Source organism: Chiloscyllium punctatum, chromosome 3, assembly GCF_047496795.1.
Source record: "Chiloscyllium punctatum isolate Juve2018m chromosome 3, sChiPun1.3, whole genome shotgun sequence".
In the NCBI taxonomy this organism is placed as follows: Eukaryota; Metazoa; Chordata; class Chondrichthyes; order Orectolobiformes; family Hemiscylliidae; genus Chiloscyllium; species Chiloscyllium punctatum.
The window spans coordinates 119,706,512-119,732,948 of NC_092741.1; the positions used below are offsets into that span (position 1 = coordinate 119,706,512).

Consider the following 26,437-nt stretch of genomic DNA (forward strand, 5'->3'; position numbering starts at 1 on the left):
CACAAATCTTGCATTGATAGCCACCTTGAATGGCTATTTGGTGTGGCTAATACTGGGGCAGTGGTTAACACAGCTTTCGGGCTGTCAAATGCCTTCTGATAATCTGCTTTCTCCTGAAACTTCTTGCCTTTATTTAGCAATTCAATGAATGGAGCAGCCACACTGCTAAAATTTGCGACAAATTTTTGATAAAATCCACTCAATCCCAGAAATCGTAATACTGCTCTTTTTGTTGATGGTATCAATTACCTTTGATTTTACATCCTGTGGGGTCATTTGTCCATGTCCAATAACATGGCCCAGGAAGGTGACTTGGGCTTTGGCAAATTCACTTTTAGCCAGGATTATCATTAAGCCTGCTTCTAATGTCAATCAAACAACTCTGATAAATGTTGCAAATGTTCCTTCCACATGAGATTAAAGATCACCAGGTCATCTAAATATATGACACAGTTATGTAATCCAGCAATGACCTTATTGGTTAGTCTCTGAAATGTGGCTGGCACAATTTTCATACCAATTGGCATGACTTTAAACTGATATAGTCCATTACAAAAGCCAAAATTGCCTTTGCTCTTTCTGACAAAGGTAAATGCCAGTATCCTCTGAGCAAGTCCAACTTAGAAATGTAAGTTGCCTGTCCCACCTTCTCAACACAGTCTTCCAAACATGGAATCGGGTACGCATCAGTCTTTGTAACTACATCGACTTTGTGAAATTCCATACTTAACTGTTGGGTACCATCTGGTTTTGGCACTATTACTGTGGGTGAGCTCTAGTCACTAACTCACCTTGATTACATCATCTTGGAGCATGCATCAATCTCCTTTTGAAACCGTGCCAACTTTAGAGAATTATACTTAGAAGGATGTTGCTTAATCGGAACAGCTTCCCCTCTCTCTACACCATGCATAATTAGGTTCGTGCCTCCCAGCTTATTTCTACACATCTCCCCATGTGATAGCAATAATTATTTCAGGTCATTTCAATTTTCCTCTGTAAGGTAACTCAATAATGTAACCCAATTTTTGACAACTTCCTCATTGTCCAATTTAGTTTGAGGAATGTCCAATTCCGAATCATCTGAACTTGGTTCTTCACTGTGTTGTAACAATTAACACATTCTCTTCTTGCTTTCCTTCCCTGTCAAAATACATGACACACTCAGATTTATTTCTGCCTGCAGTCCTTATCAAATAGTTCACCTCACTCAATTTCCTTTCAACTTTTATAGGTTCGCCTCTCACTGGAAGTACAACTAATGTTATCCCTGATAGCAAAATTGCACATTTTTGATTTCTTGTCTGCTTCCTGTTTCATTGTATGCAGTGATACTTTTAAATGCTGTCTAGCCAATCCCCCGCTCTATTTAATTGTTCCCCAAAAATTTGACACACAGTCCAAATATGTGATCTCTAAATTCTGTCTTACTAATTTCTCCTTAATCAATTTTAGCGGTCTTCTCACTTCATGCCCAAAACCTAATTCAAATGGACTGAATTTGGTTGATTCATTTGGTGCATCTCTGATTGCATAAAGTACAAATGGAATTCCCTTATCCCAATCATCTGGATAGTCTTGACTATAGCCCACAACATGGTCTTTAATATCTGATGCCACCTTTCTAGCGCTCCCTATGCAGTAGATTTGAATTGTTTCATTCCTAATCTATCCATAACTTCCTTGAATAATTTGACTTGAAGTGTGACCGTTGATCTGGTTGTCCCCTTCAAGGATTTCCCTTTTATCCTGTGGTAAATTATCCTTATGAACTTCACGGAGATCTACCTTTCCCTTTCCATGTGAGGATTTCTCTTTTCCCCAATTTCCATTCCTCACGGATTGAGATTGATTTTAGAAAATAAACTTTGATTTATGGACCAACTCTTAATCATCAGCCATTTTAACTGCTAATCATGCTGTTTTAACTCTCTGGATTCCTCATGAGTCCTCACTGCTACAGGAAGGGGATTTTTGAATACTTCCAAAATAATTGTCTCTAAGAGCATCATAGGTTTGCTCTGTTTTTAATGTCCTTATCCACCTATTGAAATTACTTTGTTTGATCCTTTCAAAGTCAATGTATGTTTGACCAGCGTCTTTCCATAAATTCCTGAAACATTGTAGGCTTCTGGCACAAGTTCATATGCATTTAAAATGTCTTTCTTCACCTCCTCATATGTTCAAGATCCCTCCTCTGATAGTGATGCAAATACCTCACTAGCTCTACCTACAAAACCCACATGGCCACTGCATTTGTTTAGCCATCTTTTCAAATGAGATGAAAAAGGCTTCCACATCCTTCTCATCAAATTTAGGCAATGCTTGAATATACTTAAACGGTTTCTCACCAGGCCTTCGGCTACCACGGGTTGCTCATCCTTACTCTCTTCCCCACTGTGCTTATCTTCTGCCTTCATTTCCATTCTTTTAAGCTGACTTTCCTGTCTAAGTGCTAATGCCTGAAGTTCAAACTCCCTCTTTCATCCTTTCTTCTCTTCCTCTCTGTATCTTTGTTCTGCTAAAACAGTTCGTTCTTTTTCTGTTTCCTCTGCTTTTAATTGCAATTCAAACTGTTTCATTTCTGTCGCCCTTTCCTTGTCTTTTGCCTCTAACTCAAGTCACTTAATTTTCAATTAAATTTTTGCCATCTCTAAAGATTCCGATGGTGTTTCCAGCAATTTAAATTATGAGCTATTGCTATAATTATCTCTCCTTTCCTCACAGAAGGAGACTGCTCTAGCTCCAGCTTATCTGCTAACTCCAGCAGCTTGGCCTTAATTGCCTTTTGCAAAACCTCCAAAGTCACTTCTTCCACACCTAGAAAACTCTTGGTAACTGCAAAAACCTTAAGTACTGTTTAAATCAACTGAATTCAACACCCAGAACAAAAGACACTAACACCTATCACTCGCTGCTTTCGATTCCAACAACCCTAATCCCAAACTGGAACTATAGATCAAATCCCGGACGAGCCTCCAACCTATTATGGACCAGGCCAGACCTCCTCAAAACATTTCAAGGAAGTAGCCCGGATTCTAACTTTGCTCGTTATTTTAAGTGGGTGTAACACAGATATTCGAGGAGAGATGCAGTTGGTCAAACCACACAGAGCTTTTCAGGAGAAATGTCAGAGAGAATGTAACAGCATGGACCTGCTTCTTTGGGTCCCACAGCTTCCAAACCAGCCTGACTGCTCTCAGAACAAAACTCTACCAAAGTAAACCAGAGTAAAGGTGAGCTGGGAGAACTGGCCACTCCCCTTTCATTATCCAAGTTTTTAAAAAAATCTTGAAAGCCTTTTTCCTGAGGCAGTATCTGTTAGCCTATCATTAAATTGGCCCTAAAACCCTTCAGCTTAGACTTGTTAGAATCCCTATAATGTGGAATCGGGCCCTTCAGCCCAATAAGCCCACATTGACCCTCCGAAGAGTCTCCCACCCAAACCCATTACCCCTGACTAATGCACCTAACTCACCCATCCCTAGACACTAAGGGCAATTTAGCATGGTCAGTTTACCTAACCTGCACATCTTTGGATTGTGGGAGGAAACTGGAGCACCCGAAGGAAACCCACTCAGACATGGGAGAATATGCAACTCCACACAGACAGTTGCCTGAGACTTTTTGGAGTCTGTATCTTTTATGACCTCTCTGAAACAAAAACAAGGACAACATAACCTTGTTAAAGAAACAGTATCACAATATCTTAGCACTTGTTTAAATTTGAAAGCAGTCAGATTGTACTCTGACCGATCAGAATTAGAGAACTGAACAGACGTCACCTTTTTTTTAAAAAGTTGAAACAGGTTTAATGCACGTACATGTTCTTTGTCTCCAAAGAACAGTGCTATGTATTAATAAATGTAACTTCCAATCCATACAAGTGCACTACAATGTGAGTCTGACTGACCATTCTAAATTGGTTGCTAGTGTAACTCTTTGTGGACACTAGTTTATCCAAATGATATCCACTTGCCAAGTCACAACTAGCATCGGACAATGTGTTGTGAGCTTCTCAAATGCAATTGGTTAAGTACAATTCATATTTTGCTTTTTGCGAACAGTCAAAAGGATATGTTACTGATGATATCAAACTCCTGTAGCTACTAAGCTACTTTTGGTGAGGGATACTAAAGGAGAGAAGATAAGATGGAGGTAGGTGATAATCTGAAGGCTTCCTTGCACACGTTCTGATACCATGAAACATCATGCACCTGGAATTAATGTTGAGGATGGCTTTGCTGATTTCTGAGTCATTGCCTATGAAGATAACTTACAAGATAACTATAACTGTCTATTACTTTTCTGATAATTCCTCCAAATTTGACATAAGCCCAAGATGTTAATATGGCAGGCTTTGAGGATCAAGGGATTTGCTGTTGTCATTTCCAATTCCTAGGTCAATGCCTGGTTGTCTGCACAGTTTCAAAACTTTTCTAAAGCAGTTTGATATAACCGAATGGCTTGCTAGGCAACTCCAGAGCCAATCATATTGCTGTGCGGATTCACATATAGACTCGACCAGCTGAGGATAGCAGATTTCCTTCCCAAAAGGACATTAGTGAACCAAATGACTTCCTACTGCATTCAAAAATGGTTTCACTTGATTGCACTGACGGTCAAAAGCAGACTGATGGGATGGTTATTGGCCTGATTGGATTTGTCCTAAATTTTGCAGACAGGATATACCCATGCAATTCAGGCTTTTGTGGTTCACTGGCAATACCCCTACCAAAGGGCCTGAGTTAGAGTTCCATCTCTTACACTGCTGGCTCATAAAATGTCAGAACAGATTAAAATATCCACACCTGGGAAATTTTCCACATTGTCAGGAACAAAGCAGTGTTGTAGCTGTATTGGATCAGCTTGGCTACAGATACATCAATTCTGGAGCACAGGTCTTCAGTATTATTGGCAGAATGTTATCAGGTTGAATATCTTTTTCAGTATCAAGTGCTTTCAGTAATGTTTGATATCAAATTAATTGCATTGACTAAAAACTGGCACATCAAAATCCTCAGGAGGAAGCAGAAATTATTTACTAGTTTCATTAATGCATATGCAGAGACAGCATTAAGTGTGTTTGGCAGGGAGGTCGAGCAAGCCATTTAATGGCCAAGTTCCAAGGTCTGACTAGTTTGGTTTCTAACATCTTGGTAGTTAATTAGCACAATAATAATGGAGTTATTAAGTAACCACAAAATCAAGCTCGATCAATTAGTCTACCAAAAACTCTGGCTGGGGTGAGGGATATTCCAGTACTTGGAAGTTTTGAGAACAATAGTTTCAAAGTAATTTGTTACTCTCAAGCATGGTGTACTCACAGATGGTATGTCAAATGACACACATATAAGCAGGTACCAAAATATCAACATTAACTGGATTGAGAGACTTTGTAGTCATTTTAGTGCACCCTCTAGTGGTGAAATTAAGCTCAGATCACAATGTTACAAGATTATGAATTTTGCCTTCCATCACCAATTCTCTTTTCTCTTTAAGTAACATACTAAGGGGTTTTCTAAGGTATGTTATTTGAAACTCAACTGTAACCCATTTACACAAAGGCCACAATCAAAACTTGAACTACTCATAGAAAATCAAGTCTACTGCTAGGATACCAGTCTGCAGCCTCAATCAAATTTGTGGCTCCAACAGAAGCTCTGAGTATAGCTAGATAACTTTTGAGCAGCTGTTCAAAAGTTAAGAAGAGTAGGGGAAAAGAAAATCACAACTAAACATGAATTAGAAAGTGTGTTACCACAAGATTGTTGAGGCAAACAACAAATTCATTGAATGGGAAGTTAAATCAATACACGAGGAAGAAAGGAGAAGAAGAATATGTTGCAAGGTGAAAGGCGCTCACATGCAACATAAACACTAGCACAGATTTATAGATTTGAATGGCCTATTTGTATTGTACATTTCTATATATTTCCAAAGGAAGTTGTAAGGTGCAATCAACAGTTATCTCAGTTAGTTTCTCCCTCCATGCCTCGAAGACAGTGTGTCAATTTGGACATCACAAAGGAGAACACCTAACAGAGCATACAATATGGTTAGAACCTGGGACATACTGGGTCTGCAGAGGTAACCAATTCAACTAACTGAATTATTAGCAATGTCGAGCTAAACCTCCTTACCTAGTTAGGTAAAGTAACCTCTGAATTGGAGCAGAGACGATGGCTATTTGGCATATTTTTCCTGTGCAAACCCTTTGCTTAAAACAAAACTGTCCTGTTAATTCAACTGCCCCTTCCCCATCAGCCTGCAACATTTTCATTTTCAAGTACATACTTAATTCCCTGGAATTTGCCTCCCATCACCCTTTCAAGCAGTGCATTAAAGATCATAACTCACTGCATTGAAAAAATTATTTTGAAAGGTGGCATTTATTTTAACTAATAGTCAAACCAATAATTGTACATTTAGCATATCATTCGGCACTGGATTTAAGCAAATCAGTTAGGACTATTCTACTCACCACCAAAAGGCTAGTGTCCACTTCTTTATATTTCATGAAAAAATCACTAATCTGATCACATTGTAGAATCTCCAGGGTAACATACTTCGAGTAATTCGCTTGCAATTTGCCATATTTACAGGGCATGATGGTGGTGACATCAGGTCCACAGACATATAAATAATAGGCTTCTTCCGGCCCGATCTTGGCACCTGTTATAAAAATGCACATTTGAGTATCAATATTTGCAGAGAAAGGAAATAGTTTAAATCCACAAAACTTAATTATTATGCTCTGTACTTTAGCTTTAATGTAATTGAGATTTATCAATTAGCATAATTAGACAACAGCGTATAGACAGTAAAATATATAACTTTATAGTTTATTGTTCCAATGTTGGGTTCATTAAGAATTTGCACATTTTCTCCCATAACACTGACCAAATGCATTCCATTGAAAACATTTTAAAATATACTAATTTGGTGGGTGAGTGGAATTTCTCAGTCAGGGTTCAGACTTTTTTTATTCATTGGATATGGCATTGCTGACTATTCCTGCATTTTCTGCCCATCCTTAACTATCCAGAGGATTTAACAATCTTCCAGAAGGCAGTTAAGAGTCAACCACATTGCTGTAGGTCTGGTGTCACATGTAGACCAGACCAAGGATGGCAGTTACTTTCCTCAAAAGGAGATGAGTGAATCAGATGGAAATTTCTGACAGTTGACAATGGTATCATCAGATTTTTAAAAAAACAAATGTAATCTAAATTCCACCACCTGCTGCGGCAGGATTCTAATTCATGTCCCCAGACATCACTGGATTAGTAGTCTAGCAATAATAACACTACACCATCATGACACCTTGTGCATGGTCGCATGGAAAATATTAAATGGGTAAAAAAATCTATGTAGAGACTATTTAAAATATAACATTTAATGCTTCTATGTATTATGGTATATGCTGAAGTTATATTCGCACTATCAAAGCAACTTAAAATGTGGAATTCAAATATGAATCCTGTGTTTTCATTCTGACAAGACCATTCACCCAAAACACTAATGAGGGGCTCATGGTCAGTGGAACATGAATAATTTGACTGAGGAAGTTTGACAAACATACTGGAGTTTTTTTTTTAATATGTAACTAGTACAATAGATGAGGGAGAACCAATGGATACAGTTTATATGCATTTCATAAAACTTTTGATAAAGTTCCACATAAGAGGTGAGTGGACAAAATCTAAGTATGTGGTAACATTTTAGCACAGATTAAAATTTAGCTGACAGACAAGAAAGTAAGTTCAGGAATAAATGGATCTTTTTCAGAGTGGAATACAGTGATAAAGAGGTATCCGCCAGTATCAGCGCTTATACCCAGCTACTCCCAATATATATCAAAGATTTTGATGAAGAAATCAAATACAATATCTGCAAGTTTGATGATTACACAAAACCGGGTAGAACAGAGAATGGTGAGGACAATGTAAATCGCCTTCTGGACGATTTAGATAAGTAAAATGAAAGTAAAGTAATGGCAGATGCAGTATACAGTGGCTAAGTGTGAAAGTGTCCACTTCAATAACAAAAACAGAACGGCAGAGTACTATTTAAAATGATAAACTAGGAAAGGTTGATGTACAAAAGGACTGGTTGACCTTTTATACTAGTCATTGAAAGCAAGAATGAGGTACAGCAAGCGATTAGGAAAGCAAACAGAACATTGAACTGCATTAAAAGGAGGTCAGAGTGTTGGACTAAAGTCATTGTATTGCAGTTGCATGGGGCCCTGGTGAGACCACACGTCTGGATGTGTCCTTACCTATTTAAGGAAAATGACTTGTCATAGAGGTAGTGCACCAAAAGATTCACCAGACTAATTTCTGGATTGACACATGTGTCATATAAAGACAGATTTGATTAAGTGGATCTATACTTACTGGAGTTTAGGTGAATTGGGGGAAGGGGGGGGGGGGTTGGGCTACAGTCACATGACCTCCCAACTCCTCTACTCGACTATCTGACTGATAAAGGAAAACATATCAAAAGCTTTTTCCCAAGCCTACCTACCTGCAACTCCACTTTCAAAGAAAAATGAACCTAAATTCAAATGTGTCTTTGTTCAGCAACACTCCCCTGGACCTTACTATTAAGTGTATAAGAGTTCCTTCATCTGTGCTAATATGGTAAGAGAATGTCATGTGCCGTAATCTTTCGCAGGAACCTTTTAGATGGTTCCTTATGCAAGGCCTTTTGGAAACCAATTTACCGGTTTCCCCTTAACCAATTTATGTGTCACTTCATCAAAAAAATCCTGTAATAAATTAGGTAAACAGTTTCCCTTTACGAAAACTCCACTGATCCTGTTCCTAAGCCCAAGGTGAATAGCTATCGATAAAAGTTTGAATTAAGACAGAGTCATAGAGATGTACAGCATGGAAACAGATCCTTCGGTCCAACCCGTCCATGCTGACCAGCTAACCCAACCCAAACTAGTCCCACCTGCCAGCACCCGGTCCATATCCCTCCAAACCCTTCCTATTCACATACCCGTCCAAATGCCTCTTAAATGTTGCAATTGTACCAGCCTCCACCACATCCTCTGGCAGCTCATTCCATACACATACCACTCTGCGTGAAAAAGTTGCCCCTTAGGTCTCTTTTATACGTTTCCCCTCTCACCCTAAACCTATGGCCTCTAGTTCTGGACTCCCCGACCCCAGGGAAAAGACTTGTCTATTTATCCTATTTATGCCTCTCATAATTTTGTAAACCTCTATAAGGTTACCCCTCAGCCTCCGACTCTCCAGGGAAAACAGCTCCAATTATGATTATATTTGCTGCCTGAGACAGAAATTGTGTCAACATTCAAAATTAGATGACTGAAACAAAAAAAAAAGAGTTTAAAGGACTTGGATAGATGGCAGTAAATATAACAACAATGATAACTGGTCTAGAGGGTAAGTGGCAAAATGGACAATGGGCTAAACAGCCTGTTTCATGGAACTACTTTGATGCAACTATGTGAAAAACACTTACAGAAAGTGTAGAAAAGGTTAAGTTCTTATTAAATTGTTACCATTAAAAAGAAGCAAGCTTCCAATACTCCAAATTCCAGCCAACCTAGTTGCATCTTCTTGATGGGGCATACTGTAGCCAATCATTGCAAAAGTTTTATTACTGTCAGAGGATAGGCTGCTCTTTCGAGGAACAGTATAATCCAAGGCCACATCAGACTTTCTGAAAAATACAAAAAAAACCATCACTGAAAAGACTCAATGAATCTTTTGATATTTGCCACCTCAGTCATTAGAAAAACTACTCAGGCAGGTACAGATTCTATACAGCCATGTGTGGATGATTTTCATACTTGACATAGATCACCTTGTACAATATATTTACAGTCAATTAACAATTATCGTGGTGGTGGATCAATATGGATGAATAACATAAAATCAAGGAAAAGCTCAGCCAACTACTGGCCAACCAGATTAGCCTCAGTAGTGGGAAAATACTCAGAAATAACACCCCAAGTCAAAGTCACTTGGATAAATATAGATTAATTAAGAAAAGCTAGCATGGATTTATGAAAGGCATATTGTGTTTAAGCAACTTGACTGCCTTTTATGATAATGCAACAAAGGTGCTTGATGGATAACTAAGTTCATGGTGTGTACATGGACTTCCAAAGGCCTTTGATAAGCAGTGACATAACAGGCTGGCAAGGAGAGTTAAAGCCTGTAGAAGAGGAAGAAGAGCTGCATGAATACATTGTTCCTTCATGTTGGGAAATAGTAGTGGTGAAGGGTTATTTCTTAGCTGGGGAAGGTCTACATTCAGGATGCAAGGTGTCAGTACTGGAATTATTTTACTTCACTTATTAATTATTTTGAATCATATTAGGGAACAGTTTCAAAATTTGCGGCAATAGCAAACTTTGAAAAATAATAGGATAACGATAAGATTTCAAGAGGACAAATGAAGTAGCTGAACAAATGGCAAATTAAATTTACTGCAGAGATCAAAAAGACACATTTGGTAGGATGAACAGGGAAAGGCAATAATAATAAAGCATACAATTCTCAACAGGGTGTAGAACCAGATCTGGGATTGTGTGTAAAGATCATTGAAGATGACAGCGCAAAGAAAGTGGTTATGATCATAGTTGGGATTCTGAGTTTTCTAAATAGAGGCATACAGTTCATATAATTATTACAGTGTGGAAGCAGGTTATTCAGCCCACATTAACCCTATGAAGAACATCCCACCCAGAATTCCCCACCACTCCCATAACCCTGTTCTGCTCCGGGCTAATACGCCCAATGTACATATCCCAGTCTGATATTAAAGAATTGTTTTGCTCTGCTGACCTACAGGAAATTGATGTCCTGAGGTTAAGGTGGGATGCCTCTGACTTACAGATAAGGTAATTTCTTACAATTTATCTCCTATTATCCAGAGCCATTTACATGGCCATTTCACTGCATTCAGAGGTATTGACATTTTCATCCCCTATTCAGAAATCAATAAGAACAAAAAGTACATCAAATCTATAATCGAAAACATGCTTATGCATCTAACCCACTGGGCCAGAAATATCCAGGTCTCTTTGGTGGAATTAGGGTCAGGGTCAATAAGAATAAGTTGGAATTCTGACTACTCCCTGTAGTTAAAAAATAGAATTCACACCAGATCTGTCCATAAAGGGATGATTTGCATTACATTGTTTCTGGAGGTGAGGTGGTCACTGCATTGTGTCTTCAGTAGCATGTGACTGTGAGGGAGTGGCTAGGGGCTGTCTTGTGTTGCATGTGAATGCGAGGGGGATGGCTGGGGGTTTTTGTGGGCATTACTAACTGTGATGTACAGATTTGGTATAAAGGAAGGACTGTTTCGACACACCTCACAAGCATGGCAGGACTGTTCAGGGTTTCTCCAAAGCTTGTATTGTACTGTGCTTAATAAACTTTTGCTTGTTCACAGAGGGTGGTGTGTTGCAGTTGCATCAAGTGCAAAGGATTCTCAGGAAAAAAATAACACCACCAGGACACTATGGGCAATTTAGCACAGCCAATTTACCTAACCTGTACATCTTTGGACTGTGGGAAGAAGTCAGAACACCTTGAAGAAATTCACACAGACATGGGGAGAACATGCAAACTCTACATAGATAGTTGCCTCAGGTGGAATCAAACCTGGATCCCTGGTGCTGTGAGGCAGCAGTGCTAACCACTGACCCATTGTGCTGTCCACAGGCAAGGATGTTATAGACAATCTTTAGAAAATATTGGCTCCACATTGACACAGTATCATGTCCATTTTAGGCACTGCGCTTTAGGAAGGATGCAAATACACCGGACAGGCTAAAAAAAGTGTTTATGAGCGTAGTCCCAGGGATGAGTGACTTAAGTCAAATGAACATATCTAGAGAAACTACAACTGTACTTCAGAGGAGTTTGAGAGGAGATTTGCTCGAGTTATTCAAAATGGAGAGATCTGAACAAAGCATTTAGTGAAAATGTTCCCAATGGCAGAAGGATCAAATGGACACTAAGATGAGTGGCAAAAGAACCAAAGACATGAGGAAAACGTTCTGTTAAACAATGAGTGGTCATGATCTGGAATCCAGAACCTGGGTGTGTGATAGAGTGCATTTCAAAAAGGAACTGGATAATAGCTTAAGAGGAGAAAAACTTGCAGGACCACTGAGAAAGAGTAGAATGGCATCAGGGAAGTTGCTTTTTCAGGCTACCAAAGCAGGGGCTGAATGCCCACCTCCTGTTTTTAACTATACTATTCTATTTTCAGTTTTAAAAAAAACACCAGCCCTTTCATCAGAATGTCTTTCAAAGGAATTCATAAAAATGATTCACTTTAGTATGTTAATCTTGATTTCTGTTCAGTTTACTTGTTTTAAAAATATTGTAAAGTTTGACCCAAAGTAAAGAAAGCTAAGGAATTCTGAGGTTTGCTACTGATTCAGTTTTGGCACACTACTGAAACCAGCCAACTAATAAACTTCATATGTATCCATATTCACCCTTAATTTGCAACCCTCTCGCAGTAAGTAGCAGTGCAAGCATGCTAGGTTCATTATCTTTCAGAATCAATTGCTCTCCATTCTGCAAGTAAACATCATTGAATCGGTCCAAACCCTATACCAAAAGGAACTAGTCTATTAGTGCATTACTTCAGTTAAATTAGAGCATTCACGTAATCATTTGGCTGGAAAGAGAAAAACTGTTGCTGTATTTTTGATCAGGGTACAGGGAAACATCTAAACTGTTGGAAACGCAGCAGGATTCACTAAATTCTTACATATTTGAACCAGTTTCTGTCATGAAAGAACTTTAGTCAATAAAAGCAGATATTATGTGATGTGTATCCTGCATCAAAAAAGTTTGAAATGACATAAGGCAGGACATGAAAATTCTGTATTGGGTGGAAGAGGATGGCTCAGGACAAGAATGACAGAAATCCCAAGACTGTGATAGATCACAAGAATGAAATGCAAACGAGCAGAAATAGGACATTCAAATTTGTTTCATCATTCAGTGAGATATTGGCTAATCTGATAATGCTCAACTCCACTTTCTTGCCTTTCCTCCACAAACCTTGGTTAAAAATCAATTTATCTTAAAGTCAAATATACTTGATGACCCTGCTATTTCATCCTTGATAACAGAATCCAACATATTCCCAGTAATGTTCGAAATAACTAATTAAGCTAACTGGCCTATAGTTTTTTTTTGTCTCCTTCCCTTTGTAAGGTGCTACATTAGCAGTTTTTTTTAGTTCTTTAGAACTTTTGTAGAATCTGGCAATTCTAGAAAGATTACCACCAATGCTTCCATCATTTCTCTTATTACTTCTTTTAATAACCTCGAATATATGCCATCAGGTCCAGGACACCTGTTGGTCTTTAGCCCGAATAGTTACACTGGCACCAGCAGCCCCCAACCAGAGATAGTTTTTGTGCTTTCTTCTCTCGTCCATCTGCATTTGATTATGCTTTCATTTTTGCAACGTTATTAGTACTTCTGCTGTGAACACCAACGCAAAACATTTATTCAACTCCTCTACCATTTTCTGGCTTCCCATTATTATTTCCCCAGCTTTGTTCTTTAAAGGGGCCTATATTAACTTTGACCTCTTTCTTCCTTTTCAAATATTTAACAAAGCTTTTGCTGTCCACCTTGATATTATTTGCAAGCTTATCCTCGAAGTTTATCTTCTCCCTTTATTTATTTTGGTATCTCCCAAACCTTTGTCTCTCTAATTAGTTTAAAGCCCCCTCTACAGCCCTAGGTATCTGGTTTACCATGACACTGGTCCCAGCACAGTTCAAGTGAAGCCTATTGCCCCAGAACAGCTCTTTTCTACCCTAACACCAGGATTAGTGCCCCTAAAACCCATTCCAATCACACCAATATTTGAGCCACCACATTTAACTCTTGATTTTAATTGCCCTATTCCAGTTTGTAAAGGTCAAATAATAATTTTAAGATTATCATGGATATTTTGCTTTCTAATTAATTTTGCTTCCAGCCATATCTCTTTTCTAAGTATCAATGACATTGATAGGACAAGGTAGATAACGACAACTGGATTACTCCCCTTCTACTTCACAGCTGCAGAGAACAGTATGTATTACCATTATGACCTTAGTTTCTCTGTTAATCTTCCCCCATGACCTCTCCCTCAACCATGGCAACTGGCTCCCTATTTTAAGGTGCTGTAGTCAATTCACTTATCCTCCCTTCAGGCCACACACTAATCTACAAGATTAGCAAGAACTTCATAACTGTTGGGACAATTGCTAGAGCGGAGGGTCCTCAATTGCAACCACCTGAATCTTCATACCTGCCTCACTTGCAGTCACACATGTCCCTGATCAGAAACCAATCGTGAATTACCTAATCTGTGGGGTGGGAGACTCTGGAGCGAAACATCTTGTTAACTTTCACCTTCTCCAATGTGGTGCAATATTTGCAGCGCAGATTCAAAATTACTTGACTGCAAACACTTAGAGATGTGCCCACTCTGGATCACATTGATATTGTAGAAGCTGCTGGATACCAAAAGATCAACAGTAAAAAGCATAGATGGCGTTCACTGGAGTAGCGTGCTGGAAATCAAGCCTGCTATTCCAAGAGTCATCTTTAAAGTTTTTTTTCCAAAAATACTCAAAACTTCCTCTATTAACCGAACTTTAGAACACATTGCTATACTTGACAGGAATTATTATATATTAGAAGTGATTATTCTACCCACAGGAAAAGGGTTATAAATATTGGCAAATACTATTAAAAATCTAAAAAGATGGAATAAACTACTGTGGATGTCCAAACAGACTTAGGGGTTCAGGTTCCGAGACCTTTAAAGTGTCATGAATAAGCGCAGAAAATCATCAAGGCAGCTAATGGAATGTTGGTTTTCATTTCTAGAAGATTGGAATACAAGGATGCAGAACTATTGCTGCGGTTACACAAAACCTTAATTAGACCCTACTTACTGTACTGAGAGCAGATCTGGGCACCAAATCTTGAGGATATAAAAGCTTTGAAGGGAGGACAAAGTAGGTTTACAAAAAAAAATCAGTTACAAGGAGATATTGCAAAAACTAGGCCTGTTTTCTCTAGAATTTAGACGGTTACAGGGTGATCTGATTGAAGACTTCGAAATATTAACAGGAAAAGACAGGGTAGATCAAGATAAACTATTTCCATTGGTTGGGGTTTCTCAAACTAGTGGCCATAGTCTGAGAACTAGGGACAGGCTATTCAGGAGAGAGCAATTTTTGGAAGTCTCTTGCACAAACAGTAGATGTTGGATCAGTTGTTAATTTTAAATCTGAGAAAGATACATTCATGTTAAGCAAAGATATTGAAGGATGTAGACCTAAGAAAGGTACATGGAGTTAGACTACAGATTAGCCGTGATCTTATTGACTTGCAGAACAGGCTGGAGGGATTGAATGATCCACTTGTGATCCTATGCTCTTATGACACCTCGTTACATGTGCATACTACAGACGCAGTGGGGGAAAAAAAAACAATGACAGAAGGAAAATTGGAAACAGTATTGTTGTCTTTGTTCACAAGTTCTGTTAATTAGGTTCTCGGTGATAAGAAGGTTTCTTCTTGCCCATTCTTTTGAAAGATGCACAAGGTAGCTGGTTCACCAAGTGTTTGACTTATCAAATGTCTTAGTTTAGTGGAACTGAGGAAAAGATAACCCTTTTGTCAAGTTTAAAGTGGCTTACTGCTGCGAATGGAGAGAGCTCCTGACTGTATGAAGATCTGATAGTTTCTCTGTATGTTGTTCTCAGACCCAAGCTTTTTACTTTTCTGAGAACTAATCACATTGTTGCTAGCCATCAAAAGGTCCTTAGGAGGAAATGAGTACTGCAGATGCTGGAGATCAGAGTTGAAAAGTGCGGTGCTGGAAAAGCACAACAGGTCAGGCAGCATCCGAGGAGCAAAACAAAAAAAATGCGATGTTTTGGGCATGAACCCTTCATCAGGAATGGGGGGGGGGGAAGGCACTGAGAGATATATAGGAGGGTGGCCAAGGGCCTTTTGATTGGAAAAATGTGGCACTAGAAAAGCACAGCAAGTTAGGCAGGAGGATCGTTATTTCGGGCATAAGCCCTTCATCAGGTATATGTTGGGGAAGCGAATGGGGGTTGAGAGGTAAATATGGGGTGGGAGTGAGGTAGCTCGGAAGGTGGTGGTAGATGCAAGTGGGGGGAGCCGATAGGTGGGAAGGAAGATGGACAGGCAGGACATTTAAACAGGGGAGTGCTGAGTTGGAGGGTTGGATCTGGGATGAGGTGGGGGAGGGCAGATGAGGAAACTGGTGAGGTTGACATTGATGCTGTGTGGTTAGAGGGTCCCAAGGGGGAAGATGAGGGATTCTTCCTCTTGGCGTCAGGTGGTTTGGGTTTGGCAGTGAAGAACTTGCATGTGGGAGGGGGAAATTGAGGTGGTCAACTACAGGGCAGTGGGGTTGTTTGCTGCGTGGGTCCCAAAGATGTTCATGCAAGTCCTTGGCCGCCTCCACTGCCAAATCCAAGTGACCGGATACCTAGAGGAAGATCAGATCAATGTCGACATCACCAGTTTCCTCATCTCTCCTTCCCCCACCTCATCCCAGATCCAGCCTCCAATTCAGCACCATCCTACCTGTCCATCTTTCTATCCACTCTACCCTCCTCTCCAACCTATCACCACCAACCCCACCTTCATCTACCTACCACCTTCCCAGCTACCTCACACCACCCCATATTTAACCCTCAAACCCCATTCGCTCCCCCAACAATTACCTGAAGGGCTTATGCCCGAAATATCGATCCTCCTGCCTAACTTGCTGTGCTTTTCTAGCACCACATTTTTCCAATCAAAAGGCCCTTGGCCAATGATAACTGTCAAAAAGTGTGCCACTGGAAAAGCACAGTCCTTTACGCAGCATCCAAGAAGTAGGACTTGTACACGAGACCAATCAACTTCTTGTTGACAACCAAAGCTCCATTTATAAACAGACCCTTAGCTCCAGTTTATCTATAAACACTAATCTTTAATTACTGCTTGCTCAAGTTATGCTGTGGCTTTAAGAGATTATTTTGTTCTGTTTTTTTTTGAAGAGGGGTTTTAAGACAGAGGCACTGAGCAGTCTAGTTGGAAAGCCAGTAAATACCTAGTGAGGCTTTTTAAAGTTGGAACAGTAGAAGCAGCCTGAGTGGGTTTGGCCAAACTCCCACTGATCCAGAATCTTTAGCTTTCAGTAGTTGCTTTCAGGGTCTTGAAGTAGTGAAAGCTTTTTCTCTCTCTTGATTACAGCCAAAAGCGGAAGGTTCTCTGCTTGTTATGAGAGTTGTATATGTGACAATCTGGGTTCTGAGTTTTCCTTTTGCCAAAATTGTGTTGATTGGAATATTATTATATTGGAACAGTTCATTAGTAATAATTACTATATCTATTATTCTAACTTTTCCTATAGAGTTACGTTAATCCAATTCCTTCTTTCCTTCATTGTGTTTTAACGAAAGTATATGAATAAAGTGTCTTTTGCTTTAAATCTGATAGTTTGACCAACTGAATTGCATCTGAAAAGCGACATCCTACATTTACATTTAAAATAAGAAAAAGTTAGTCTGGACTACCTTCTGAATATTTTCAGAGGGGTCTAGTCTAGTCCATAACAATGCTTGCCATGAGTGTCAGGCTATTAGCTTTTCAAAACATACAGCAATCCTTTAGAACATTAATTTAAACATACAGGACAACTGCCGAGTCTGCGGAATCGTTTTCTGCAGTTTCAGTTACTTGCGGTTTACCATGGCCCAAACATATTATAGGGAGTGTTCCAGCACCAGGGTGGTGTCTGCCGGGAAGGTATATTTCCCATTTAAATGAATGGGTTCACTCTTATCTGTGAGTTCGGGTTTCCACTGTAGGTCTTGGAATGTGTCCCCCGTGAGTACAGGGGCAGTGCTTATAGTTCTCTCATTTCAGTTTACAGTTATAAAAAGACACCTCCAACTCACCTCCACCCTTTAGATGATTAAATACAAGTTCAAAACTTCGCTTCATCACAAACATGCAATACACGAACAACAAAACGCAAGACTTGCATCAATTTACAACCTTTTCCATAATTTTACATTTAGGACAATACTTGAAAAGATAATGTAATGGCAGATGCAATGCAAATAATCTTTACATTAAATACTTGCTTGCTATTGACTTCAAATTGTCAAAGAGCTGACGTCACCACCGAAGTGTCTCTTTCTACAGTATAGTATTACTTTGGAAATTAAAAAACAAAATCAGTAGTTCTGCTGAAAAGTCACCAGACCTAAAACGTCTGATTTCACCCCATATATGCTGCCAAACCTGCTGAGTTTAATCTGCAATTTTGGTTTTGTTTCAAATCTCCAGCATTTACAGTTTTTTGTTTTATTTATTTTAATACTACTTCTAATAACGATTAGATTAGATTCCCTACAGTGTAGAAACAGGCCCTTCAACCCAACAAGTCCACACCGACCCTCTGAAGAGTAACCCACCCTGACCCATTTCCCTCTAACGCACCTAACCTATGGGCAACTTAGCATGGCCAATTCACCTGACCTGCACATCTTTGGACTGTGGGAGGAAACTGAGCACCTGGAGGAAACTCATGCAGACACAGGGAGAATGTGCAAACTCCACACAGTCACCAGAGGCTGGAATCAAACCTGGGACCCTGGTGCTGTGAGGCAGCAGTGCTAACCACTGAGCCAGCATGATTAAGTTTCTTAGAAAAGTACTCCACTGGATCTCTATTCCTGACTCATGATCCTTTAAAAAGGCAGCAACTCTCCCTAAAGCAGCAGTATCAATTGCCATTTTGAAAGGTCTTGAAAAATCAGGAGGCCAACACTGGTTCATTTAATTAAGAGTGCCTTCAACTTTCTAAAGGTTGATTAACATTCTGCAAGATCAGGTTTGGAAAGGACATCCAACTCTGGAAAGGAACCACTGGAAAAGGAAGGAGTCAGCAACAGCATCTCCAATGGGATTCTTCTACTCACCAAATGTGTGAATACTAGCAGGTCATCACCAAAGCACAGTTCCACCAAAAAGACAAGTTTAAGGCTTCTTGGAGGCATCCATGATCAAAGCACCAGCACATGATTTACTACATCATTGTTTGATCAAAAGAATGCCCTCATTATCAAAGCGATGACTAGTGCAAGATGATTCCTGGACAAACCACCAGCTTATCCATTCTCCAATGTCCATCAAATGCCACCAGAAGCATCTGCAGTTGAAGCAGTTCAGAAAAATTCTTAATGTTGAGTGATTCCAGCAGCCAAACAGACTAGTGAACTTGCAACAATGCCATCACCAAAATCTCTAGAGAGTTCATTTTAATGGAATGGAGAAAATCCAGAATAAGTTGAAGACACCCACACTGCAAAGAAGCTATCGGCTACAAGACCAGGAAACACCAAGACTGGTTCAACATGAACAGCCACATCATTCAAGACCTTGTCAACACAAGGAGGAAAGCCCTCCATGCCTAGCAAAACATCACCACCAGCAAGGCAAGGAGAACTCATCAGACAAGGAAGACAGTTACAAAAAAGAACAAGAGAAATCAAGAACAAATGGTGAGCTGAAAAATCTAAGGTGCTGCAGCACCTTGCTGATAAGCACTACACCCAGGGTTTCTTCAGTATTGCCAAGCAAATATATGGACTCAACACCCTTGGCCTCAAAGCAGTAGAGTAAGGACGGAGTCCTTTTGAGAGGCAGCGAAAACATTAGCTGCCAATGGACAGAGCAGTTCAAAGTCGTCCTAAACTGCCATATAAGCGTTTGCAAGGATGGGTGAGAAGAAACCTCCCCCAATTCCCCAAAGCTGACTGTGGACTCCCATCTGGTGTGGCATAAGAGAAGCCGCCATAAAACTCATGAAACTGGAAAAGCCACGACAGTAAATAGGATTCCAGCAGCGATTTAAAATTTTGGGGGGGGGGGGGCAGAGACTATTCCTGATGAAGGGCTTTTCCTCGAAATGTCGATTTTCCTGCTCCTTGGATGCTGCCTGACCTGCTGCGCTTTTCCAGCACCTACACTCTTGACTCTAATCTCCCGTATCTGCAGTCCTCACTTTCGCCTATGCATCTTCTTGATCAACTGTTCCTGAAAATCTGGGACGCTGAAGAAATCCTTGCCGATGGGATGCTACCATTGCCAACGTCCTTTAGTAAGGAGATGGATTTGACCGTGGGAACTTATGAAGAATCTCCCCACACTCCATTGTTGGTAAGATAATCATCTAAATCCTCACCAAGAACTTTCTTCCAGTCTGAGAAAATCCTTCCTGATAGCCAGTGTAGCAGGCTGTAAGTTTGCTCGCTGAGCTGGTAGATTTGTTCTCAGATATTTCATCACCAGGCTAGGTAACATCATCAGTGAGCCTCCGATGAAGCACTGGTGGTCTGTCCCACTTGCTATTTATGTGCCTGTTACGGTGGGTGATATCACTTCTGGTTCCTTATCTGAGAAGTTGGTAAATGAAGTCCAAATCAATGTGTTTGTTAATGGAGTTCTGATATGAATGTCAGGCCTCTAGGAATTCCCGTGCAGGTCTTTGTTTAGCCTGTCCAAGGTTGGATTATATTGCCCCAGTCAAACTGGTGTCCCTTTATGTCTATGTGTGTATATGGATACTAGTTATAGTTGGTCATGTCTTTTGGAGACTAGTTGGTGCTCATGTATCCTAATGGCTAGTTTCCTGCCCATCAGTCCAATGTAATGTTTGTTGCAGTCCTTGCAGGGTCTTTTGTATGTGACGTTCGTTCTGCTGGTTGTTGGTAGGGGCCCTTGAACATCATCACAAGCTGTTACAGTGTGGTGGGTGGTTTGTGGGCTACCAAGTTGCCTAGGGGCTGGAATAGTCTAACTGTCATCTCTGAGATGTCTTTAATATATGGCAGGGTGGCTAGGGTCTCTGGGCACGTTGCCTTCTTGTTTAGGTCTGTTGTGTAGGAATTGGTGGGCTGTACTTATTGGGTACTCACTGTTCCTGAATGCTGCAGTATGTTGTGGCTCGTTTAAATAATGTCCTGATGCAGCTCCGTTTTTTGGGTGTTGGGATGATTTTTTTTTAGATTTTTTAGATTAGATTACATTAGATTAGATTACATTACAGTGCGGAAACAGGCCCTTCGGCCCAATAAGTCCACACCGACCCGCCGAAGCGCAACCCACCCAAACCCCTATATTTACCCATTACCTAACACTACGGGCAATTTAGCATGGCCAATTCACCTGGCCTGCACATCGTTGGATTGTGGGAGGAAACCGGAGCACCCAGAGGAAACCCACGCAGACACGGGGAGAATGTGCAAACTCCACACAGTCAGTCGCCTGAGGCGGGAATTGAACCCGGGTCTCAGGCGCTGTGAAGCAGCAATGCTAACCACTGTGCCGCCCATAACTATTGTTCCTGTAGTTTAATATATATGGTTTTCCTGTAGATACCGGCCTGCAGCTCTCCATCGGCTTTCCGTTCTACTGTGACTCTAGGAAAGAGAGTCTGTTGTTGTTCTCTTCCTCTTTGGTGAGGTTTATACTAGTAAGGATGTTATTTATTCGTTTTTGGGTTTCTTCTAATTTGTTGCATTTTGTGATGACAAAAGGTGTCATCCACATAGTAGACGCAAAGCTTGGGCTGGATCATGGGAAGGGCTGTTCGTTCTAACCTCTGCATAACTGCTTCTAAGAGTCCTGATATTGGTAATCCTATAGGCATCCCATTGATTTGTTTGAAGATCTTGTCGTTGAAGGTGAAGTGGGTTGAGAGGCACAGGTATACTAGTTTGAGGATGCTGCCCTTGCTGATGGAGTTGATGCTGTCAGGTGATTGTGTCCTTGGTTTGTCTAGCAGTAAGGCTAGTATTTCTTTGGCTGGAGTGATGTTTATTGATGTGAACAGGGCCATCACATTGAAGGAAACCATGATTTTGTTGTCTTCTACCTTGGTATCTTTGATGTTAAGGAAGTTTTGGGTGTGGAATGGCTCGAGTCTTCTTCTATGCCTGTCTTTCAAACTGGTACACCATTAACAGACCTATCGATTTGGACCCCATTTACCAATCTCTCAGAAAAAGAACCGGAAGAGATATCACCCACCCCAACAGACCAAGACACACAAATAACAAGCTGGACAGAACACCAGCACTTCACCAGAGGCTCACTGATAATGTTCCCTACCATGGTGACAAAATGTCTAGGAACACATGTTAAATTGCCCGTAGTGTTAGGTGCATTAGTCAGGGGTGAATGTAGTGGAATGGGTCAAGGTGGGTTGCTCTTCGGAGAGTTGGTGTGGACTTGTTGGGCCAAAGGGCATGTTTCCACTCTGTAGGGAATCTAATCTAAAAAATAGCCACCAGCTCAGCGAGCAAACTTACAACCTGATCCACAACCTGAACTACAAATCTTCCCTAAAATTGCAACCAGCGCAGCTTCCAAACAAACCGTCGAATTTGCTCTTCCCAGCAACACCAGAAGAAATGCCAGAAACACCACCACCCATTAATCAATCTGATCAAGAATTTTGACTCAGTCAATCGGGAAGAACTTTGGAAGACCCAGTCAGAAGCCAGTTGTCCACTGAAATTCATCAACATTCTCCATCTCATCTACGTTAAGATGCTGGCAACACAGGAAGGAAATAGGATGATATTCTGAAGGGAGAATATAGGAGGTTATGCAGAAATTTAAGAAGGAAGTCCTCGAGGGTAGTAATATCTGGACTACTCCTGTTGCTATGAGCTAGTGAGGGTAAAAATAAGCTGGAATCTCTTCTGGGGTAGAAGGAGGACCAATTGCATGTGAATTGGAAGGGGGATAAAATACTGGCAGGGACATTTGCTAGAGCTGCTCGGGAAGTTTTAAACTAGTAAGGGGGGGGGGGGGGGGGGGGGGGGGTGGGACTCAGGGAGATAGTGAGCAAAGATCAGCCTCAGTCTGGTACAATTGGGAAAAGGAGCAAGTCAGGCAGTCAGAGCAGGCAGGAACAAAGTACAGAAAAAGGTAAATTAAACTGCATTTATTTCAATGCAAGATGTCTAACAGGGAAGACAGGTGAACTCAGGGCATGGTTAGGAACATGGTACTGGGGGGGTGGGGGAGGGGGGAAGAGTTGTCTTTGATTAAGGGATAACAGTACAGCTGTACTTAGGTGAATATTCCTGGGAATACTTCCAGGGAAGTTACTTGGGTGGAACTGAGAGATAAGAATGGGATGATTACCTGATTGGGATTGTACATAGGCCTCCCCTCCCCTCTTCTCCAATATTCTTGGGAAGTAAGGCAGGGCAAGTGACTGAGGTGCCAGTGGTGGAGCAACTTGGAGCCAGCAACCAAAATTCTGAGTGTTTTAAAATACAGAGGAACCTCGATTATCCAAAAGAGGTGGGCAGGCACTATTTCATTTGGATATTTGATTATTTGGTTAACTGATTTCCTCTGGGACTCAGTTTTCTGGTAAGTCTGTTCCCTGTTCAGGAGACTAAGCAGCAGCACATCGCACACGGGTCCGATGCTTGGCCCCCCCAACTCCATCCACCCCGCAACCCCCACCTCCAACTACCCAAACCCGCCCACCTCAACCCACTGTCCGATCCCAGTCCTCGCCCCTGCCCCGGCCAACTAGCTCCCACCCCCCTCTCTTCCCCCCCCCCCCCCCCCCCCCCCCCACCCAATCTGCCTCCAAACACCCACCCTGGCTGACCCACCTCCGTCCCCAACCCCCAGGGCAGCCAGATTGTACACCGATAGTAAGACTGCTGCTGCCTTTGTGGAGTAAGTCTTCAAATAACGCGTGCGCAAAATTTTTCCTGCAACATTTTGACAGGTTCCACCTTTGCCCTGTACAGGACAATGTTGGAGAGATTATCTGGGGAAGGGGGGTTTAGGGTTCACCCCTGTGTAGAACTTCAGGGAAACTGGGGCAGGGGACGGTGTAGTCATTTTGAGATGGTGCCTGGACTATATAGGACTGTTCTCGGCAGTGTTTCAGTGAGTCAGTTTTTAATCATTGTACCTGTAAACAGAAGACACAATCAAGGTTGAAACAACTCTTTGACATAATGTTTGTATCAGGACCTTAAGATCTCCTTTGGATAATCCGAAATTTGGATAATTGATATTCGGATAATTAAGATTCATCTGTAGTGATGGAAAAGGATAGACTGGATCTAAAAGTTAAAGCTCTAAATTGGAGGAAGGCCAAGAACTTTCAAAAGTTGATTGAGGGCAGATGTTTACAGGTAAAGGAACATTTGAAAAAAATGGGAAGCCTTCAAAAATGAGATAAGAATTCAGAGACATTATGCTCCTGTTAGGGTGAAAGGCAAGGCTGGTATGTGTAGGGAATGTTGGGTGACCAGAGAAATTGAGGGTTTGGTTAAGATAAAGAAGGGAGCATATGTCAGATATAGATAGCATAGAGCGAGTGAATACTTAGAGGAGAATAAAGGCAGTAGGAGTATAGTTAAGAGGGATATCAGGAAGGCAAAAAGGGGACAAGAGATAAGCTTTGGCAAATAGGGTTAAGGAGAATCCAAAGGGATTTTATAAATACATGAAGGACAAAAGGGTAACCAGGGAGAGAATAGGACCCTTCAAAGATCAGCAAGGCAGCCTACGTGAGGAACCGCAGGAGATGGGGGAAGCTACTAAACAAGTATTTTGCATCAGTGTTTACTATGAAGCTGGATCATGGAAGATATAGAATGTGGAGAAATAGATGGTGACAAATTGAAACATGCCCATATTACAGAGGTGGTGGCGCTGGTTGTCTTAAAATGCATAAAGGTGGATATATCCCCAGGACCTGATCAGGTGTACCCTAAAAATCTGTCAGAAGCTAGGAAAGTGATTGTTGGGCTCCTTGCTGAGAGATTTGGATCATCGATAGTAAGGTACTAGAAGACTGGAGGTTGGCTAATGTGACGCCAACATTTAAGAAAAGTGGCTGCCGGGAAGGGTAAGTTTTCCCACATAAAAAGGGACTTACCTCGGGAGTTGGGCCTCCATTTTTACAGTGCGGCGAGGAGAGAAGGTGGAGAGAAGCAAGGGCTGCTGGGAAGGGTAAGTTTTCCCACTTTTCCTGTCCAGGAGCAGCGGGAGGCACAGTGGAGGTGGAGACCAGGAGTGTGCCGGGAAGGACTTAGTATATATTTGGGCAGTGGCTAAATCCAAGATACTACAAGTGTAGTATCTCCCTCCCGCACACATTCCCCTCCTCCCCTCCCCCACCCCCCACAACTGGAAGAAAAAGACTCTGTACTATAAGGCTTTTATTTTTTCTTTTTCTTTCTTTTTCATATATTTAAGTGCATTGTTTGGTTTTAGTTAGTTGATATAAAGCTAAGCTTACAATGGCAGGGGACTTCAGACCTGTAGCATGTACCTCTTGCTTGATGTGGGAGCTCAGGGAAGTGGCTGATTTCCCTGACTCTGACACTTGCAAGAAGAATGTCCAGCTGCAGCTCTAGTTTGACCGCATGATGGCTCTGGAGCTGCGGATGGACTCACTGTGGAGCATCCGCAATGCTGAGGTGGTCGTGGATAGCACGTTGAGTGAACTGGTCACACCGCAGGTTAGAATTGCTGAGGGAGACAGTGGATGGGTGACCAAAAGGCAGAAAAAGAGTAGGAAGGCAGTGCAGGTGTCTCCTGTGGTCATCTCCTTCCAAATCAAGTACATCATTGGGTAGCTGTTGGGGGAGATGGCTCACAAGGCGAGCGAAGCAGTTGCTAAGATCATGGCACCATGGCGGGCACTGCTATTCAGAAGGGCGGGAAAAAGACTTGTAGGGCCATATTCATAGGGGATTCTATTGTAAGGGGAGTAGATAGGCGGTTTTGTGGCTGAAAACGAGACTCCCAGATGCTCGGGTCAGGGACGGTGAACAGCCAGTTGTTTTGGTGCATATAGGCACCAACAATATAAGCAAAAAATAAGATAAGGTCCTGAAAGAAGAATTCAGGGAGTTAAGAGAGAAGTTAAAGAGGAGGACCTCAAAAGTAGTGACCTTGGAATTACTACCAGTGCCACGTGCTAGCCAGCGTAGAAACGAAAATAAAATAGGCAGGATGAACACGTGGCTTGAGGGATGATGCAGGAGGGAGGGGTTCAGATTTGTTAGACATTGGGACCAGTTCTGGGGAAGATGGGATGATTACAAAATGGATGGTCTACATCTGAACTAGACTGGAACCAATGTCCTTGGGGGAGATTTTGCAACTGCTGTTGGGGAGCTTTTAAACTAATGTGGCAGGGGGCTGGGAACCAGAAGAGAAGACAAGTAAACAGTGAGGTGGAAACTGGAGACTGTAAGAATCATGAAGATAGCATTAATAAGGGGAAGAGCAGGCAGAGAGCAAATGAAGGCAAAAGAACTGGT

General features: G+C 41.3%; 1 protein-coding gene across 3 annotated transcripts in view; it reads right to left on the minus strand.

Annotated features, from left to right (window-relative positions):
• Positions 1 to 26,437, minus strand: part of lyst (lysosomal trafficking regulator) — a 369,211-nt gene that overhangs the window by 127,373 nt on the left and 215,401 nt on the right. For all 3 annotated transcript variants that reach the window (XM_072559529.1, XM_072559520.1, XM_072559538.1), the window contains 2 exons: positions 9,542 to 9,702; positions 6,485 to 6,675 (listed from right to left, as the gene is read on the minus strand). In XM_072559529.1, coding sequence (XP_072415630.1) covers positions 6,485 to 6,675; positions 9,542 to 9,702 — 352 coding nt within the window. The remainder of the gene's footprint in view (positions 1 to 6,484; positions 6,676 to 9,541; positions 9,703 to 26,437) is intronic.